At 51.5% G+C, this 20,289-nt stretch overlaps 1 protein-coding gene across 1 annotated transcript in view; it reads right to left on the reverse strand.

The window, feature by feature from the left end:
* The window catches only part of SH3PXD2B (SH3 and PX domains 2B), a 105,744-nt gene that overhangs the window by 42,568 nt on the left and 42,887 nt on the right, over positions 1–20,289 (reverse strand). Inside the window, exons 3-4 of the mRNA XM_051843617.2 lie at positions 12,895–12,970; positions 7,590–7,666 (exon numbers count right to left, since the gene is read on the reverse strand). Coding sequence (XP_051699577.2) covers positions 7,590–7,666; positions 12,895–12,970 — 153 coding nt within the window. The remainder of the gene's footprint in view (positions 1–7,589; positions 7,667–12,894; positions 12,971–20,289) is intronic.

Below are 20,289 nucleotides of genomic sequence, written 5' to 3' on the forward strand. Positions count from 1 at the left end.
GGCTGGGAGGGCATGGGACACAAGTCCTGGAGTGGCCATCCTTCCTGCCCAGAAGTGGACCACTGAGAGACAGGACACAAGGCCCACAGAAACCTCCCAACAAGGCCAAGCTGTTCTGCTTCTGAGCTATTGCTAGGAGGCAAAAGCCAGAAGTGAAGCCCCGAGTGGACCACTGAGAGACAGGACACAAGGCCCACAGAAACCTCCCAACAAGGCCAAGCTGTTCTGCTTCTGAGCTATTGCTAGGAGGCAAAAGCCAAACCAAACCCCCAAACCATTTAAAATAAGCCAACTTGCTAATAACAGGCAGTGCTGGCTGCTTTGATGTGTCTGCCCCTTTCATTTAGGAGAGACGGGCTAACAGAAAACACTGACCCAGCATGGAGAAGTAATCCTTCTCCTGAAACACACCAGGACTGTCCCAGACTTGGGCAGCAGAGATAAAGAACCACAGTTTTAGCAGAAGTCCGTTCTGTTCTAGAAGGGATCCCGGTGCTCCGGGCTGGTGTGGCTGATCTTTGTGGGGACGAGAGGAGAGCAAGTCCTGCTTGCTGAGGGTAACCACAGGAGATCAGACAGAAGAACCAGCCCCTTATTCTGTCTCTGTTACTTCCCAGCTGAATGGTTGTAGAAGGTCAAGACCTATTCCTGCTCTGAGCCTCAGGCTGCTCATCTGTAAAATGGAGTGAAAACCATGCATCTGGGAGATGTGCACTACAGAGTAACTGACGGTGTAAGGTCCCCATCACAGACCAGCTGCAGGACACACATCAGCCAAGCCCTTCCCTGTTCTGTACCAACTACAACAACATGGTGGTTCCCATGGGCAGCAAGGTGTTCACGTTACATAACAGCACCTTGGCTGCTGACAAAGTTAGTGTTTTCTCAGGTCTCTTCCAATCCTTTATGACTTCAAAAGAAAGCCCCAGAGAAGTAACACTGCTCTAATACTTCCCCAGGGCCAGCCCTGGCTCTGCAGGGTCTCAGGTAGGCAGGCAACAGCAACCAGCTAACCAGCTGGATTTAAAAACTGTGCTAGTTGTTGTGGTTGTTTTGTTGTTGTTTTTGCTTTTATCATGACACATGATGGCAGTTTTTAAAATACGGTTCTGATATCTAGTTTTCTCTAAAACATATCATCTTATGAAGTCTAAAGAGTTACTTATTTTTTAAAAAAGAAATAGGGGAGCTCCTATCCAGTGGTTTCCTGCAAGGTCTGGCGTGGGCAGGGCTGAAGCCAGAAGCCAGGAGCTCAATCCAGGTCTCCTGTAGGTGCCAGGAACTCCATTACTTGAGCCATCATGTTGCCTCCGAGGGTCTGCATTAGCAGGAAGCTGGAGTCAGGAGCCAGGTATTCAACCCAAGGACTCTGACATGAGATACAGGCGTCTTAACCAGTGTCTCAACTACTGGGCCAAACGCCTGCCCCTAAGGAGTGAGTTAAAGAAAATAATAACACAGGTGGTAGGATGCAACAAAAATCTGTAAAGAAAGCGTCAAGTGACTGCAGTCTGTCTAATGCTATCTCCCTGGCAAAGGCAGATCTCTTCATCCCTTTCCTGGTAAAAACACTGGCGCCTTGGGGTCACCCTGCTCGGCAGGAAGTTCCTGCTGGTATCCTCCCCAGAGGCCACTGACCCTCAGACCACATGAGCTGCTCCACACCAGTGCACCTGACTTCTCCCCAGCGTCAGACATTCCTCACTCTCAGGGCTTCACCAAGCCCTGGGCCCGTGACACTGAAAAGGAAATTTAAAATCTGGAAGTGATAAGGGATCGAGACCAGCAGCTGCCTGCAGCTGCCTACATCTGCCTGATGTTTGGAATGCTACAGAGATCTGTTTCACCTGGATTAACCACAGGAAGAAACTGCTTATGTTACACGAGCCACATGGAAGTTCCCACCCCCTGCTATTAATGAATCATAGGAAACGGAGCAGATATTTTGGGATTTTTGACTGGCCAGATTCCTCTTAGCTCCAAAGGATCTGCCCTCTTGGAGGGAGATGAAACTTTGCAAAAGATCTGCAAAGTCTTTTACAGAAAACGGAGACTCTCCCAGAAATTAGGGTATCTGTTACTGACCTATTGTGAACTGATCCTTTATGTTATTAGGCAGTAGTCACCTCTAATAGATTGAGCTACACAAGGGCAAGGGTTCATGTATTTCAATGGAAGGAACTTTCTGCTCCACCACAGTAACTGACATGGTATTATGTTGGCATAATGATGGACAAACACTGGAACAAAACTGAGAACCCAAAGACGGCCCCATTGATATTTGGATTTTGATGCTAAGGTAACCCTGCAGCGCACTGAGGAAACAAATGGGTCTCTGTGTGAGAAGACAAAAATGATAACTAACCCCTACCTCACACCATACAGGAAATCACTACCAAGAAAACTAAAGATGTGAATGTCGTAAGAGGTTTTAGGAGACAAAAATACGGAAATAGCTTTATAATCTCAAGGTTTAGAGGGAGCTGCAAAGACACACGGAGTACTAACCACGCAAAGATGGATTTGCTTGCCTCCACTGAATTTAAGAATTTGTGTTCTGGCCTGGCGTTGTGACGTGGTGGGTAAAGCCACTGTCTGATGCCGGCATCCCATGTCCCCGCTGCTCCAATTCCAATCCAGCTCCCTGCTAATGCACCTGGGAAAGCAGTGGAAGACGGCCCAGGTCCTTTTGAGACTCAGATGGAGTTTCAGGTTCCTGGATTCAGCCTGGCCCCAGCTGTTGCAGCCCCAGCTGTTGCAGCCATATGGGGAGTGAACCAGGGGACAGAAGGTGTCTTTCTCGCTCTCTCTGTAACTGCCTTTCAAATAAATAAATAAATCTTAAAAACAAAAACAAAGCCCTGCTCTTGAGGGAACTCACTCACTCTTTGAGACCAGCATTAATCTCTTCAGAGTGCCTCCATGACCTAACCACCTCTCACTAGGAACCACCTCTTCAAGGTCCCACCACTGCAACACGGCCACACTGGGGCCTGAGCTTGCCACACCCAGGCCACATCCAGACAACACTGCCTCTGAAACACTGGCTCGATTCTTCAGTCTCTTGATTTTATTTTTTTTAGGGAGGCCACATGGTATGTGAGTGCTGAGGCACAAAAGGCATAGGTTCAGCTCCCAAACCTTCCTATACTATTACTGGAAGTAATTTTGTTTGCCTTCATGTCCTCATCTACACAATGAGAATAATAAAACCTTCTCAGGGCCGGTGGTGTGGTGTAGCAGGTAAAGTCGCTGTCTGAGGCGCTGGCATCCCATGTGGGTGCCGATTCCTGACCTGGCTGCTCCACTTCCAACCCAGCTCTCTGCTGATGCATCTGGGGAAGCAGCAGAAGATGGCCCAAGTGCTTGGGCCCCTGCACCCATGTGGCAGACCTGGAAGAAGCTCCTGGCACCGAGCTTTGGCCTGGCTCATCCAGGCTATTTGGGGAGTGAGCCAGCAGATGGAAAGCTCTCTCTCTCTCTAACTCTGCCTTTCAAATAAATAAATAAATCCATCTTAAAAGAATAATAAAAATAAAAGGAAAACCTTCTTCTTCAAGTTGCTGGAGGAATGACACCAGTTTGGGTTCAGCCCTTCCTCGGCGTCTCTGGCCACGCGACGGCTCATCTGCCCCTGCATTGACCCTTCGTTACCTTTTTCTCTTGTATAATTTAAATACCATAAAATCTACCCATTGTAAGTGCACAGTTCCATGATAAGTAGTAAATTACAGAGCTGCGCAACCATCACCACAATCTAGTTTTAGAACTTTTCCATCGCCTCAAAAAATCTCCTCCAACCTAATTGGCAGTCCATCTCCACTTCCACCGCCCCCAGGCCCAGGAAACCACGGACATACTTTTTGTCTCCACGAATTTGCCTTTTCTGCACATTTCAGAGAAATGGCGTCACACAATACATAGTCTCTCACAGCTGCCGTCTTTCACTTCGCCTTGTGCCCTTGCGATTCTTCCAGGTTGCAACACGGACCGGTCTCTCACAGCTGTGTACTGCCAAGTAACACTCGACTGTGTGGAGATGCCACTGTTTTCTTTGTTCGCCACTTGATGCACATGTGGATTGCTTCCAGTTTTGGGCTATTATGAACTAATGCTGCTATGAACATCTACAGACAAGTTCTTGCTCTTGCGTATCTACCCGACAGGTGACGTGCTAAGTCTGACTTTTGAAGAAACTGCCAGATTACCTTCCTGGATGGCCTCCTGCGTTACATCCCCCACCAGCACAGGGGACCCAATTTCTCCACCTCCTCAGCTGCACTTGGTGTTGTGTGTCTTGTTGACTGCACCATTCTTAGCAGGCATCTCATTATGGTTTTAGTTTATTTCATCTTTTCATGTGCTTATTAGTCACTCCTGTGTCTCCATGGGGGGAATTTCTGTTGCAATCTTTTTTCCCCATTTCAAAATTGGGTTGTCTTTTTAATCATTGAGTTGTAAGAGTTCTTCACTTAGTCACAACACAAATATCTTACCAGATAAAAAGATTTACAAATATTTCCTCTGGTCTGTAGCACATCTTTCATTTCCTAATGGTATCTTTTTTTTTTTTTTAAGATTTATTTATTTATTTGAAAGGCAGAGTTATAGAGCGAGAAGGAGAGGTAGAGACAGAAAGAGAGAGGTCTTCCATCTGCTGGTTCACTCTCCAGTTGGCTGCACCAGCTGGAGCCACTCCAATCTGAAGCCAGGAGCCAGGAGCTTCTTCTGTGTCTCCCATGAGGATGCAGGGCCTCAAGGACTTGGGCCATCTTCTACTGCTTTCCCAGGCCATAGCAGAGAGCTGGATTGGAAGTGGAGTGGCCAGGACTAGAATCGGCACCCATATGGGAAGCCAGCACTGCAAGCAGTGGCTTCACCCACCACGCCACAGCGTGCACACTGCCCCCCACCCCCATGGTATCTTTTGAGGCACAGAAGTTTATAAGTGGATTTAATGAAGTCCAATTTTACCAAGTTTTCTTTTATGACTCCTACTTTTGGTGTCATATCTTCAAAAACTCTTCTTCTATCTCAAGGTCATGAAGATTTTCTGTTCTTCTTACAGAAGTTCTATAGTTTCAGCTCTTATATGTAGATATTGTGATCCATTTTGAGTTGATTTGTGTGTGGCCCTAGATGAAGGTACCCACTTCATTTTTTTGGCAGGTGTAGAGTTGCTGTGTGGAAGTCTTAATCCCTGGTACCTCTGAATGTGACAATACTTAAATTTGGAGGCAGGGTCTTTAAAGAGTTGATTTAAAGTTAAATGAAGTCATTAGGGCTAGGCTTTGCCCAACACAACTGGCATCATGATAAGAAACAGAGATCAGGACCCAGACAGCTACGGAGGAGAGACCATGAAAAAAACACAGGCGGGGCAGCCATGAGCCAGGCCAGGGAAGGCCTTTGAATGCCCCTCTGCTTAGATTCCCAGCTCCCAGAACCCAGAGAATACAGACGTCTATTGTTCATGCCACACAATCCGTGGTGTTTTGTTCCCCAGCCCTAGGAAACCAGTGCAATGGCATGGTCCCAACTGTTTACTGAAGCCTGTGGTTTTTTTTTTTTTTTTTTCCACCATTGAATTATCTTGGCATTCTGTTGAGTATCAATGGACCAAAAAGTTACAATAGTTTAATTCTGCACTCTCAAAGCTGTTCCACTGACTTATACGCTTGTCCGGATGCCAGTACTATATTGTCTTGATCATTGTAGCTTTGCAGGAAGTTTCAAAAATGAGTAGTACAGGCCGGCGCTGCGGCTCACTAGGCTAATCCTCCACCTTGCGGCGCCGGCACACCGGGTTCTAGTTCCGGTCGGGGTGCCGGATTCTGTCCCGGTTGCCCCTCTTCCAGGCCAGCTCTCTGCTGTGGCCTGGGAAGGCAGTGGAGGATGGCCCAAGTCCTTGGGCCCTGCACCCCATGGGAGACCAAGAGAAGCACCTGGCTCCTGCCATCGGATCAGCGCAGTGCGCCGGCCGTGGCGGCCACTGGAGGGTGAACCAACGGCAAAGGAAGACCTTTCTCTCTGTCTCTCTCTCTCTCACTGTCCACTCTGCCTGTCAAAAAATAAAAAATTAAAAAAAAAAAAATGAGTAGTACAATGTCTCTAGTTTTTTGTTTTTGTTTTTTTTTTTTGAAAGTGTTTTCATTATTCTGGGTCCTTTGCATTCCTATATACACTTTAGGATCAGCTTGTCAATGTCCATAAAAAAAAGTCTGCTAGGATTTTGACAGGGATTGTACGGAATATGTAGATCAAACCGGGGAGATCTGCCATCCCGATGATACTGGGTCTTCCAATCCACGAGTACTGAAACACTGCTGCTCCGCTGGGGTAGACTTTTCAATTTCTATTTGCAATGCTTGTCGTTTCAGTGTGTACATTCTGCATCCTTCTGTTAAATTTATTTCTAAGTATTTTATTCTTTTCCATGCCATGTGAGTAGATTTGCTTTTTTAGTTTCATTTCTGGATTATTCATTCCAAGGATACAGAAATATAATTGATGTTTGAACATCAATCTTGTATCCTGTGAATGTACTAAACCTACTTATTCATCTAGTGTTTTGTGTGTGTGTGTGTGTGTGTGTGCGTGTGTGTGCGTGTGTATGTGTGGATTTCTTGGGATTTTCTACAGTTAGGATTGTGGTATCTGAGTGCCTCCGTTTGAGTCTGGATGCCTTTTTCATGGGCTTACACTGGCCGTGTAAAAACACAGAACACACTGGGCAAGAATGAACTACCTCTCTTTGTTCTCCAGCTAAAGGGGAAATCGGTCACTGCTCCACTTTTAAGGGCATTCCTTGCTACTTCCACCCCTCTTCTACTGGAACTGCTACTGATTTTGAAGCTGGAGAAATAAATACTTAAGGGAAGCTAAACAAAAACATACTCTTTCCTGACCACAGCCTCAAATACAGTGAAACAGAGCCCAAAGCCAGGCCCCTCGTTTGGAATGTCCTGGTGATAAGAAGCCAGCTGCACCCTGCAACAACAGGGGGACTGCCTGGGCAATTCTGGAAACATCCATGCACAAGGGACTACTATGCAGCCGCCAAAAGTGAACTAGAAGAGAGGACCCCTACGGCTCCAGACATCAAGGAATGACAAGGAGACGGGAATGCTAACTTCTGAGATTTTTCTCAGTGTCTGCTGCATAAAGGTCTTGAGATGTCACACTGAACTCCACAAACATGTACAATGATCACACGCCAATCACGGAATGCTTAAAGCTCTGTGGAATGTTTAAAAAAACAGAACGATTAAAAAAATAAAAAGTAAGCTCAAGAGAATATTTTAGTAGCATAGGCGAGTTCTTGTGTTACAGAATTCGGACAACTGAAACAACACATACACGATGGTCTCAGACCACAAAGAACTGCATGGACACAGAAAAGGGGAAAGAAATATGTACAATCCTTCCCAAGTTCGGCGCAGGGTTGAGGGATCCTGGGTGGTTCCCACCTCCTGCCCCTGCCCAGATTCCTTTCAATGGCCCAGTTTTTTTCCACAGTGAGCATTTTGTAGCCAGCAAAGGAAAACGATGCTCACAAGGCAGACCATGTGGGCATCTCGTGGCCTTACCTTGCAGTATTCATCGATGGGTACCAGGCGTTTGACGGCCACGTCCCGGATGTGGCTCCGGCGGAAGAGAATCTTGCCTGCGGAAGATGAGAGCACGCACAGCGTTGGAAGGGGGTGGTGACAAGCTCTCGGCAGCCTGGCAAGGTGTGGCCGTGGCTGTCTCAGGGGTACGCCTGAGGGGTCCCCAAACTCCTGGCTGCCACCAAGAACTCCCTGCTGGGCTTTCCCATGCGAGGTCCCCCCAAATCTTGCTCACAGCTCTAGCACACGGGCTTGGGGGAATGACACCCAGTGAGTCAGTTTTGGGGAGACAAAGGTGGCTGGGGACCATTAGGGGAAGGGATGAGGAAAGCAGCAGAGGCCTGATGGCACAAGATCCTACGCAACTCCAGGACTCTCAGGTGGGTGAGCAGGACACGGACACCAGATGTGCCCTGGCCCAACAGCTGCTCCCTCCCACCCACGCCTCACACACTTTCTGTTCTTGTCTCATATTCCCCCAACCTCCACGCCTTCTTCTATGCCTGGAACACCCCACCCCCATGCAGCCCTACACCCCACTCCTTTTTGGGAACACTCACGCCCTTCCAATGGGTTAAATGCTCCTGTCTCTCGGGAGTGTGCACATCCCATTCCCTATTCTGCAGGCACTGCTCGTGGGGCTGGGCCCACACAGGGGCTGCTGGGCCTCAATGTTGTGGCACCAACTTTGGTCAATGCACAAATGAGGCTTTTGCTAGCAAAGGTGACAAACCCAGTTAGCGTCTGGGTCCCGAGTCTTCCTTCTGCACTAAATACCTGCCACTAGTCCTCCCACTGCTCAGGAACATCTCAACACCTGGGCACGGTGTTAAACACCTCCAGGATGACACACAGGCGGCGAATGTGGGCCACAGGGAAAGACGGGCACAACTGCTGAAGATCCCCAGAAAGATCCAAGATGTTGAGGTGCTAAGGATGAGGTCTGCTGGAAGCAAGTCAGTGGGTTCCCAAGAATCTAGACAGGGGATCCCCCCATGGGTACATGGCAGAAAAGCACACACATTCAAGGTTTACCTACCTGATCTGTCACAAGGGAGGGGCTGAAGGAAATGCAGAAATAAGACATCAAGGAGATGTCTTGATAGTTTGAGTTCTGGCTACTCCACTTATGATCCAGCATCCTGCTAACGCACACCCTGGGAGGCAGCAGGTGATAGCTCAAGCACATGGGTCCCCGCCACCCACACGGAAGACCCACATGGAAGAGTTCTAGGCTCTTGGCTTCAGCCTGGCCAAGCCCTGGCTGTTGTGGGTACTTAGGGACTAAGCCAGTGGATGGAAGACCTTTGTCTCTCAAATACATAACTAAAAATTTATCTATCTATCTATCTATCTATCTATCTATCTATCGCTACATGGAGCTAGCACAGACCTTGGTCATGGGCACAGGCCCATTCTGAGAGCCCAATGGGAGGACCCACCCAAGGCTCAGGCTATGGGATTAGAGACTGAAAACAGGTGCATTCAGCATTTCTTAAGGTGTGACACAAGGACAAAGATGTCCCTCCTCCTCTGCCCCGTGTGGCCTCAGGGGACAGGGGCCTCTGGGTATAAGTCTGGAGATCTGTCAGCAAGGGGGGGCTCAGGAACCTGGTGGCAGCAGCAGGGCCTTCTGGGGAGGCCACAGACCAACCCCAGGGCTGCCTCCTGCCAGCTGTGTTGCCATGGAGAAAGCACTTAGCACTTAGAGCCTCGGTCTCCTCATCTGTAAAATAGGAGAGCAGATCTTAATTCTTCGAAGTAATCTCCATGCACCCAGCAGCAGGGCTGGCCTGCTGTCGCAAATGCTCCCTACTTTTCTTTGCAAAGCAGTTTGGGGGACACCACTTCACCTTATACACTCAAGAGCACGTGTCCCCTTCTCACCCCCAGCTTTCCTAAGGCTCACTGAGCTACAGCAGAGCCGCTTGCTGTTCCAGCCCCGCTCTGAGGTCAAACTGTGTGGCCAGCGGGTCAGGCCCATGAGCCACAGCCTCTGTGGCCAGGCCCTTGTTGGTGCAGAAGCCTCCAAGTGCAGCGTCTGTTTGCCAGCCTGGGAAGGAGGGTGAGATGCTGCTGCCTTCCTGGAGAGGAAAGGGTGTCTGGTGGGAAGGGCCGGCTTTTGTTTTCCATCGTGGAGGAAGGCCAAACTGTAATTCTTCTTTTCAAGCCGCCAGCTCTGCCAAGTCGGCCTCCCCAGCTCCTGCTGGGCTGGAAAACTGCAAAGCGGCCGCCCCTCCCCTCCCCCTGTCCTGGCTTTGTTCTGCTGATGCAGCAGCAGTCTTGGCCCCCTAGGAGCCCCGACCACCCTTTTGTGCCTCCCTGCCCTTGGCCTTGGCCAAGAGGGGGCACAGAGGTCTTGGGGCCAACAGGGCCTCTCCAGGCCACAAGTGGGTGCTTTGTGTCCCTGAGAACAGCGTTTTCATTAATTTTGGGGTGGAAAAGGATTACGTAACCACGAAGGCTTTTAAGAGCTTGGGAGAGGGTCGGGATCAAGTTCTTCTCTGTCTTGGGAAGGTTTCCCAGAGCTGGGTTTGCCTTTCATCCAGTAAAGAATTGTAACTCACTGCTTTCCTTTCCTGCCCTGATGGAAAATCTACATTTAGAGCTCTGTTTAACTGGAATATCAGATTGGGCTTTTAAGGAAGACCCCAACACAGGAAACCGAGCAATTCCAAAGCCACGTCCCAGGCCGTGTTGCTGCCTTGACTGAGGACCTGCTATGCGCCACTTACAAGTGTGGGCACAGTCTCATGGAGGGTGGGGACGATGTGGCCTGCTGGAGGCCACAGGGCTGGGCTGGTTGGCTCCAAAGCCTTGGTACTTGGCCGCAGCAGCCGGCGCGGTGTGTTTTCTCCATCGTGGTCGTACACTTTGCTGGCAAGGAACTAAAATGTTGGCTTCTTGGGGCAAAGGATTCTCCCACTGGAAGGAGTGGGGTGGCGACCACACCGTCCCTGTCTCTTAACTCTAACTGACAATGTCAACACCTGGGGAACCCACCGGTGTCCTGCAGGGGTGGGGCGAGGGGTGGGACTCCCCGCCCCCCCATGGGGCCTGAAAAGGGAGAAAGACCTGAAGGGACCCCCTAGCTCTAAGTATCTGAGACTCAGAGTAACTGTCACTTTGCTGATCATGTGTCCATGAAAATAACAGTAAGAGGGCTGGCCGTGTGGCCCCGGTGGCGGGACGTTGGTTAAGACACTCACACCCCTCATCAGAGTATGCCTGGCTCCTGACTCCCGACTCCAGCCTCCTGCTAACCTGGATGGAGTTCCAGCTGGGGCCCCTTGTGGGCATTTGGGGAGGGAACCAACTGATGGGAGCTCTCTGCCTCTCAAACGAATGAATGAATAAAAATAACAGTAAGTGCTTGACAGCCCTTAGCTATCTGCCAGCCATTTACACACCCCTCATAACAACTCTACTATTTGCATTCCATTATCAGCTTCAATTTGCAAATGATGAAATGAAATGCTATCAAAGCTATTTAAGCCATCTGCCCAAGGTAACAGGGTTGGTGAACAGGGGATGCTGGGATGGGGACCCAGGTCATCCAACTCCAAGTATGACGTCTAGAGTCAGCCATGCTGTGTCTGGACCTCAATTCTGTCACCTGTAAAATGGGCATAGTGGTCCTTACCCTGCAGTAAATAAAATTATGAACGTTAAGCACTTCACCCAGCCACTGACCCACAATAGATAGCTGCCTGCCCATATCAGAGTGCCTGGATCCAAGTCCAGGCTCCGCTTCTGACTCCAGCGTCCTGCTGAAGTGCACAGTGGGAGGCAGCAGATGATGGCTCAAGTACTTGGGTCTCTGCTACCCATGTGGGAGACCCAGATGGAGCTCCTGGCTCCTGGCTTCTGCGAGACCCAACCCTAGCCATTGCGGGTAGTGGATGGAAGATCTCTCTCCTATCTTTCAAATACAATACAAAGTAATACATAAGAATGTTTAAAAAAACATTTACTTATTTATTTGAAAGGCAGAGCTTCAGAGACTGAGAGGGAGAGGCAGAGGGACCCTCCAATCACTGGTTCACTCCCAAAATGGCCACAACGGCCAGAGTTGGGCCGATCTGAAGCCAGGAGCCAGGAGTTTCTTCCGGGTTTCCCACATGGGTGCAGGAGCCCAAGGACTTGGGCTATCTTCCGCTGCATTAGTAGGAAGTTGGATCAGAAGTGGAGCAGCCAGGACTGGAACTGGCACCCATATAGGGTGCCAGCACTGCAGGTGGCTTTACCCATTATGACACAGTGCTAGCCCCAAATAAAAATTTTAAAAAACGATAGTAGTGATTATTACTTTAAGTAGTAATTTTCTTTAAGTAAAATGGATTGGGTAACTCAGTTTTTCAGCTGAAGAAGCTTTGGTACCATTCTTTGGTAAGGAATTTGGGGTGCAAAGGATGGATGCCGAGTGTCTTCAGACCAGGGCTGAGCCATGATGGCATTAAATTCTGCCCGCGACTGGCCTGGCACCTGAAGCTGTGGTAGGCAGAAATTCTGAACGGGTCCCCAAAACTGCCCTGCTCTGATCCACAGAGCCCAGGCACACAATGCACTATTGTACATTGTATCCCCCCAAAGACAAGGAGATCATCCTGGATCAGCCAGAGAATCCCAGAGCCCCCAGGAGCAGGCAGCTTTCTCTGAATGGCGGCGGGAGGGGAGGTCAGAGGGATGTGAAGCACAAGACTCCCTGCTGGGCCCCAGTCCACAGGGATCTTGTATCGCGGCAAGGAACTGACTTCTGCCAACGCTCTGAGTGAGGCTGGAAGTGGATTCTTCCCAAGGTCCTCCAAACAAGAGCTCAGTCCAGCTGACACCTTGACTTTGGCCTTGGAGACCCTAAACAGAGAACCCAGCTGAGCCTGCCTGAACTTCTGAACCACAGAACTGTGAGATAATAAATGAGCGTTGTCTTCAGCTGTGGAACTGGCAGTAATTTGTTATGCAGGAGTAGAAAACTAATTCAGTAATAACAAGAGAAGCCACTCACTACAAAAACTTTCTGAACTCCATTTGTCCCCATTTTAGAGATGGGAGCAACTGAGGATCCAGAGATGACGGTCTGGCTCAAGGTTTACAGCACCTGGACGGGGCAGGATCTATCTCTGCAGCCCATCTTCTCGGTCACCTCTTCCATAAGCGACTGGGACTGGCCAGGGGACAACATGCCCAGATAAAGGAGAAGAAGCCGATTCGGTGTCCTGAGAGATCCCAGGAGCTGTTCTGGAGTCCCCCGGAGCTGCCAGGGGGGGGCACCTGTCTCACCTACCTGGCAGAAAGGGAATGATCCGCTGTTTGGGGTCCTTCTGTCCTCCTTCCATGGGAAATTTGTCCAGCATCTGCATCTAAATGGGAAGAGAATACCAAATAGAGACACTTTTCACAATACTATAAATGCATCTCTGATGTCATAAAGGAATTGCGTGGGACATCAGACTTGATATCCAGGAAGTTCACTTTGTTCAAATTTCCAGACACCCGAACTAATGGCGAAGGCAATTTTCAACCCAGAAATTCTTTACATCTGCCGCTTGTCAGACTTGTGAAGGCTCAGAATGGAGAGAGACCACTCTCAGCTCACATGGGAGCGACACCCTCAGGGCCACTGGACATCAGATTACGCTGGTGCCTACGACAACCACAAACCACTGGGGCGGGCGCTGGGGACACCCACATCCCATATCACAGTGCCTGGGATCAAGGCCCACTTCCTCTTCCCACTCAGCTTGCTGCTAATGCACTTGGGAGGCAGCAGGTGATTGCTCAAGTACTTGGGGTCCTGTCCCCGACGTGGGAGACCAGATGGCATTCCTGCCGCAGATGTCTGGGGGATAAAAGAACAGATGGGAAATCTCTCTATCACTGCCCCCATCACCCCACATTTCAAATAAATAATAGAAATCTTTTTAATAAGGAAAACACCATGAAGACCCAGTTGGTATGGTTAGGTTTATGCCTCTGAGGTCACTATGTCTCCTGATCCACTCTGAATTCCCCAGGCTGGCTCAGCAGGTATCTCCATGCTCTGTGCCTGGCCTGTGCTGCTACGTGATGAAAAGGGCCAGAGTCTAGAGAGGAGCCTGAAAAATAAACTGATAGCTCTAAGGTGGGCTTGGAGACAGGCAGGTGTAGGCTGCTGTAAAGAGAGAAGGGGGATCTGCTTCTTACTCCCTGTGTGGCTTGGGGACCCTGACAACCTTTAAGGGTCTGATCTTTAAGTTGGTTGTAATTGTCACTAGTGTTGTCACCAAGCGCTTCTGAGCACGAGGGCGGGGGGGAGGGAAGCTCTGTACTCTCTCCACCCCCCTCGAAGGGGAATGCATTGGATTCAGTGCAAGCATGAGAGATAAGCGTCACATCATGGTGGTCCATCTGACAGGTGCGTGGTTGACCACTCTCCACTGCCCTCTGCTACGGGGACTGGCCACACACCAGAGTGGCTTCTCTGCCAGCAGGGTGCAGTGGGAAGGGTCCAGAGCCCCCGACAACCTCTGATGGATGTTCTGCCAAGTGAGGGACAAGAAGCTGCCCAGTGAGGCTACTTGTTGGAGTGGTGCATCCTAACCTATCCTGACTAGCGCATGGGGCAAGGAGTCAAAGCAGCTGGGGAGGGTGTCCTGAGCCCCCCAGAGTGATGGCTGGAATGTGAGAGCCTGCCCATCAGGTCACGCTGCACTCTAGTCTGTCCCTTGGATGGAGAAATTAGCCCAGCTACTGCCCAGGCATCTGGGGAGGAAGAAATCAGGAGACAGGGACGCATATACAAGGAGTCTGAACAGCTCGTGAGTAGGGGCTGGCACTGTGGCGTACACAGCAGGTAAAGCCGCCTCCTGCAACGCCAGCATCCCATATGCACACTGGTTCAAGTCCCGGCTGCTCCACTTCTGATCCAGCTCCTTGCTAATGCACCTGGGAAGGCAGCAGAAGATGGCTCAAAGTCCTTAGGCCCCTGCACTCACAAGAGAGACTGGAAGAAGCTCCTGGCTCCTGGCTTCGGCCTGGCCCAGCCCCAGCTGTTGTGGTCATTTGGGGAGTGAACCAGTGGATGGGAGATCTCTCTCTCTCTCCCTATCTCTCTCTTTCTGTAACTCTGCCTTTCATATAAACCAAATAAATCTAAACAGATCATATAATAATAAATCTTTTTAAAAGGTTCATGATAAATGTGTATTATGAAAAAACCACATGGATCTCAAAATTCTTTTGCAGCAAAATAAGCTTATCTTTAAATTCCACTTTTCCACAAACTTCCCAAGATACCCCAGTAACTTGAGCACCCAGCATGTGGCAGGCAGGGACTAGATTCTCTAGGAACCGCCCCTCATCGAGCCCTCCAAGGTGTACGTGAGTACCCAGGAAGCTGAAGGCGGGAGAAGGGAAGAAACCGGCCCCGGGCTGCAGCCGTGGAGGCAGGACCAGGCCTGCGGTGCACACCGTGTTTCAGTTTGCACACCAGCTGGCCTCTACTGACAGCTACTGAGACAGTCAGAAAGCACAGGGCCTGGTGCCGGGCTCCACACGCCTCTCATTGACTTTTATTTATTTGAAGTAGAGAGATGGAGATCTCCTAACCTCTGGCTCACCCCCCAAATGCCTGCAACAGTCAAGGCTGGTTACAGCCAGGAGACTGGAAAGCAATCTGGGTCTCCCATGCGGGTGGCAGGGACCTATGTCCTTGAGCCATCACCTGCTGCCTCCCCGGTGCATGACCGGAAAGCTGCGATGGAAGTGAAGACTTGAACCCAGGCAACCAGATATGGGATGTGGGTGTCCTTGTCCTGTGTGGTATCTTCGCCTCTGCACCAGACTCTCGCTCCCCTCGGTGCTGCTCTATGTACCGTCCCCTGGGCACATGGGGCTGGGCATCCTGGACATGGGGGCAGGCCTAATCATCTGTGGCTTCCAACATCTGTCCCTCTTCTGTCCTGCGACCGCTGGCCTTCAGAGATAGCCAGGTCACAGGGGCACCTTGCTGGAGAAGGCAGCCTGCCTCTTCTGAATCTGAGAGTTTGTCAGTGCTGGTACACAGCAGGCACGCAACAACAATCTGGCACATAGTAGGCACGCAACGACAACAGGCAGCACTAGATACTGGTAGTGTGCCTGAGCTCAGGGGACATATGGGAGTGCTCCATACTTTGCAGTCAGTTTTACTGTAAACCTGAAATTACCTTAAATAGATAAAGAAAGCTTAAGTAGAAAACATAAAATAAAATTGGGTGGAATGAGCTTTTTGGGAGACTGCTGTAGGCGATATTTGCTAAGAAATCCTGGTGAATAACATTTGTATCAGCATTATCCACCAAAAATGCACAATCACCACAAACATCTGCATGTGACAAGCCCGATACATGATTTCACTCAACCTTGTAGCTCTGAGGCATAAACACTCCCTCGTCCACGTCGCAGCTAGGACTGGGAAACAGAGAGGGCAGTGAATCTGCCTGAGATCACACAGCTAGGTGGTGGCCCGACCAGTCCAAGGCTCTGGATCTCCATCTTCTTTCCTTTCCCGCTGATCAGTCTCGGAGCCACGTGAGCCAGGACAGTGAGGTTGAGATGAGGCACGCTTAGCACACCATGCGCCTGTGGGAGGCGCGGTGCCGACGGAGAGCAGAGCGATCCTTCAGTCTCTGCGGGAGAGTGTCTCAGAGACTTAAGAGGTTTTGCCTAATGTGATCTCATTTCCCCCTTCTCAGTTTTATGTGTGAAAGGCAATGTCAAAGCACCTTGAAAAAACTGTCCCAGAAATCCACCCGCCCTCACGTGACTGCTGCGTCCTCAGAGTCCCCAGGCGAGTGCCCACGTGGCTGGGGTGCCCCAGGCCTCCTCCACCCTCCATCCTGACTCACTGCTACTCCGCCAACAGCAGATCTGTGCTGAAATGCTGGCAAGTCCAACCACAGAGATTACCCTTGGGGACCCGAGGGCCCTGGGGTGGAACTTGGACACTTCTCCAGGCCTGCTGTGAGCCCCTGGCCGGCACCGTGCCCCTGGGCCACCTGCGGAATGAGGGACACAGCCAACGGATGCCGGACGGAAACTCTTTGGGGGATGAGGATCCCACCCCTTGCCCTCTGCCCTGTGGGAGTACTGGGTGTTGAAGAGTCTGTCAACCATGTGGTTGTTTTTTGTTTTTTTGACAGGCAGAGTGGACAGAGAGAGAGAGAGACAGAGAGAAAGGTCTTCCTTTGCCGTTGGTTCACCCTCCAATGGCCGCCGCGGCCAGCGCACTGCGCTGATCCGATGGCAGGAGCCAGGTGCTTCTTCCTGGTCTCCCATGGGGTGCAGGGCCCAAGGACTTGGGCCATCCTCCACTGCACTCCCGGGCCACAGAAGAGAGCTGGTCTGGAAGAGGGGCCACTGGGACAGAATCCGGCGCCCCGACCGGGACTAGAACCCGGTGTGCCAGCGCCACTAGGCGGAGGATTAGTCTATTGAACCGCAGCGCCAGCCAACCATGTGGTTTTAAAAACAACTGCACTAAACACCCACACCCTAAACCCTACGGAAGTGCACAGCTCAGCAGCACCAAGCACACACTTGCACCGAGGTGCGACCCTCGCCCCGGCCACCCACAGAAGCCGAGCAACATGGAAACTCTGGGCTCACCAGCAGGGACTCCCCGCTCCTTTCCCCCCGGGGCACCACCGTTCCACGTTGTCGCTCAGTGTCTGGGTACCCCCGGGATCGCACCCGGGTGTGTCCCTGTGTGATAGGTACACCGTAGCCTGGGGCACGGCTCCCCTCCTCTCCAGGACCAAGTAACATTCCTTGTGAGGAGCTGTTTCAAGGTTGGTAGCCCCTCCACCACCCCCAGCCCCCTGCAGAAAGCCCGGACCCCCACCCCCACCCCCATAGCTGGAGCTGGGCCCTCTGACAGACTGTCCTGGGTTATGAGAATATCCTATATCCGTGCTGTCCATAGGGTGACCACCAGCCCCAGATGGCCACTGAGCACTTAAAATGAGGCTTCTGCAATTCAGCACCCGATTTTTAAAATTGTATTTAATTTCAATTCCTACTTAAAGAGTCTGATGGGACGAGCGGCCCCTGTACTGGACAGTGGCTCTACAAGTCCTCCTCCTCACAGAGCCGCATCTGGCTTCCCTGATCCCACCTGGTGTTAGTAAGATGGCTATTTGCCAAGGCTGGGACTGGGCATCACGGTTCAAAGATCAGAAGCCAGTGAGTTGTTTTGCTTTTGGTCTCAGTGTGTCCACGTCCAGCAGCCACCAGCTGCCTCCATGCAGAGCACTGCCACCCTCACCACCCAAGGCCTGGCAGCAGGTGCTTCAGGGGCTCCACGTGGGCCCCACACCCACGCAGGCCACAGCTCAGGACCAGGAAGGCCAATCATAGCTGTTGTCCCTGCTGATGAGAAATCCACCACCCCTCACTGCCCCAAATAACACAAGAAGCGTGTAGGGCGAGAAGGAGTGGAAACCCGGAGGGAGATGAGTCACGTGTGGGGGCAGGAGGGGAAAGGAGGGGCCTCAAGATGCCACATTCCCAGCCTCCGAGGGGAAGACTCCATCAGCAGTTTCCAAGACATCAGCCTGGGGAGTGGGGGAAGCGGGCCAGGCTGTCCAAGGCAAACACTGCGCGAGCTGGCGGGGATGGCCACACGTGGTTTGTGTTAGCAGCGGCAGGGGAGGCTGGACTTGGGAGGGGGTTACTCCCTCAATATCACAAAGGCCCCAAGTCCCAGGGGAGCTCAAGCAGGACGTGGAGGAAGGCCCAGGGGATGGTCATGGGCAGCTACAGCCTGGGCCGGCCCCTGTGGTCCCTGGGGAGGGGGTTTCAGAGCCACAGATGCAGTGTACATGGACTTAGTCTACAACTCGTGACTTGTGCTCTTCAGAGCTTTTGTTCCTTCAGTGAGCTAGGCTAAATGTCACTGTGCCACGTGGAGCCTGCCACTGGCCCCTGGCTGCTCACTTCCCCCCACTCTCCCCGCTCGCCCGTGGCGTTCTGCTCTTCTGCACCCATGCCCTGAACTCCTCCCTGGCACAGGCCAGCACCTGGTCTATCTCTGTGCCAAGAGCGAGTGAGTGACTGAACGAATGAACCCACGGATAAGAGAAGTGCTGAACTGGCTTGGTCAGTCTAGGAGAGGAGAGTTGACATGCTGGGTGGCAGTAACAGGCCTGGATCTGAGCTCAGACACAAGAATGCAAGATAACCAGGGCTCTTTCTAGTTTACAAATGCAGACTTGTTCAGTGTGCGGCAAAGGGCTCTCTTGCCCATCCATCATCAGGATGAACAAACAGTTCCTCTCAAAAGGCCGTGGTGCAGTGGGTTAAAGCCCCAACCTGCAGTGCTGGCATCCCGTATGGGTGCCGGTTCCAGTTCTGGCTGCTCCAGGTCCGATCCAGCTCTCTGCTGTGGTCTGAGAAAGCAATCAAAGATAGCCCAAGTCCTTGGGTCCCTGCACCCACGTGGGAGACCTGGAAGAAGCTCCTGGCTCCTGGCTTTGGATCAGCTCAGCTCTGGCTCTTGTGGTCTTTTGGTGAGTGAACCAGCAGTTTGGAAGACCTCACTCTCTCTCTGTAACTTTATCTATCAAATAAATAAAATAAATCTTAAAAAAAAAAAAAAAGAAAACAGAAAAAGAAAAGAAGGCTGTGTGTGGGGTGAAAAGCGTGTCTGAACACAGAATGGAGCATCTCTGCACAAACACGGTTGCTGGTGCCATGGGCCAGACGTTGGCAAGGACCTCACTGGGACACCTTCCCAGCTGGACCAAAGCTGTCCAGGCAGTGCGAACTCTGGTTCTGCCACCTCCAGCAAAGACGGGACGAAGCCCTCCCGTCCTCTGGTCTTGGGAACGCGCGGGTGTCGGAGCAGCAGTCCCCACAAGCAAACTCAGGGCTTTTGAATTCGTCCAAGAGGGCACGGCGGGGTTCCAGGCTCTTGGAAGGGGACGGGTCAGTCCTGTCTCAACCGAAATAGGATTTGGACTGAATGACCTGGGACACTCTCTTCTGTCTCGGGAGATGCCATGGCCCAGATCCAGACGTGGCCTTGGCCCTGGGATTTGCCGCATCTGAGAACAGCTCCTCCCAGAAGCACGTGCCTAGCAGGGTCCAGAGCTAGGACCTAGAGCGTGCTCAACCCTCTGGATCCCCACGGCAGGGCTTCCTGCTAGCAGTGCCCACTCTCAGACGTGGCTGGCACCTCCTCATCAGCCCACTGGCCAGCAGAGGAACTCAGCTGTGGGAATCCTGCAAGATGCTCGCCTGCAACCCCTGCTCCCTTGCGCCTCTCCCCCTCTGCACTGGAATGTCAACTCCTAATTCACTGTCAAGAGCTTGCTCCGAGATCACCTCCTCCAGGAAGCCAGCCCTGCCTGAGTACCCTGGCTGGGAGAGAGATCCCTCTCTGAACACCTGGCTCTTACCCTACCTGGAGTAACACAAGCAGGAAGCAGAGATCCATCTGGGTTCCCTGTGCCAGCCTGGGATTCAGTTCAACAAATATTTGTACCTTCTGTGAAGGAAGCCCTGGCTCGGTGGGGCTGTGACCCTTGGTCCGAAGGTCACAACGAATCAGTGGGGGAACTCAGAGGGAAAAGGTCGCACAGTGCAGCGTACAGTGGGCTTCTCCCATGCATGAGGCCTGTTTGCCAAGTGCCCATGTGCTGCTCAGAGCCGCTCCCTG

Source organism: Oryctolagus cuniculus, chromosome 6 (assembly GCF_964237555.1).
Source record: "Oryctolagus cuniculus chromosome 6, mOryCun1.1, whole genome shotgun sequence".
NCBI classification, from domain to species: Eukaryota; Metazoa; Chordata; class Mammalia; order Lagomorpha; family Leporidae; genus Oryctolagus; species Oryctolagus cuniculus.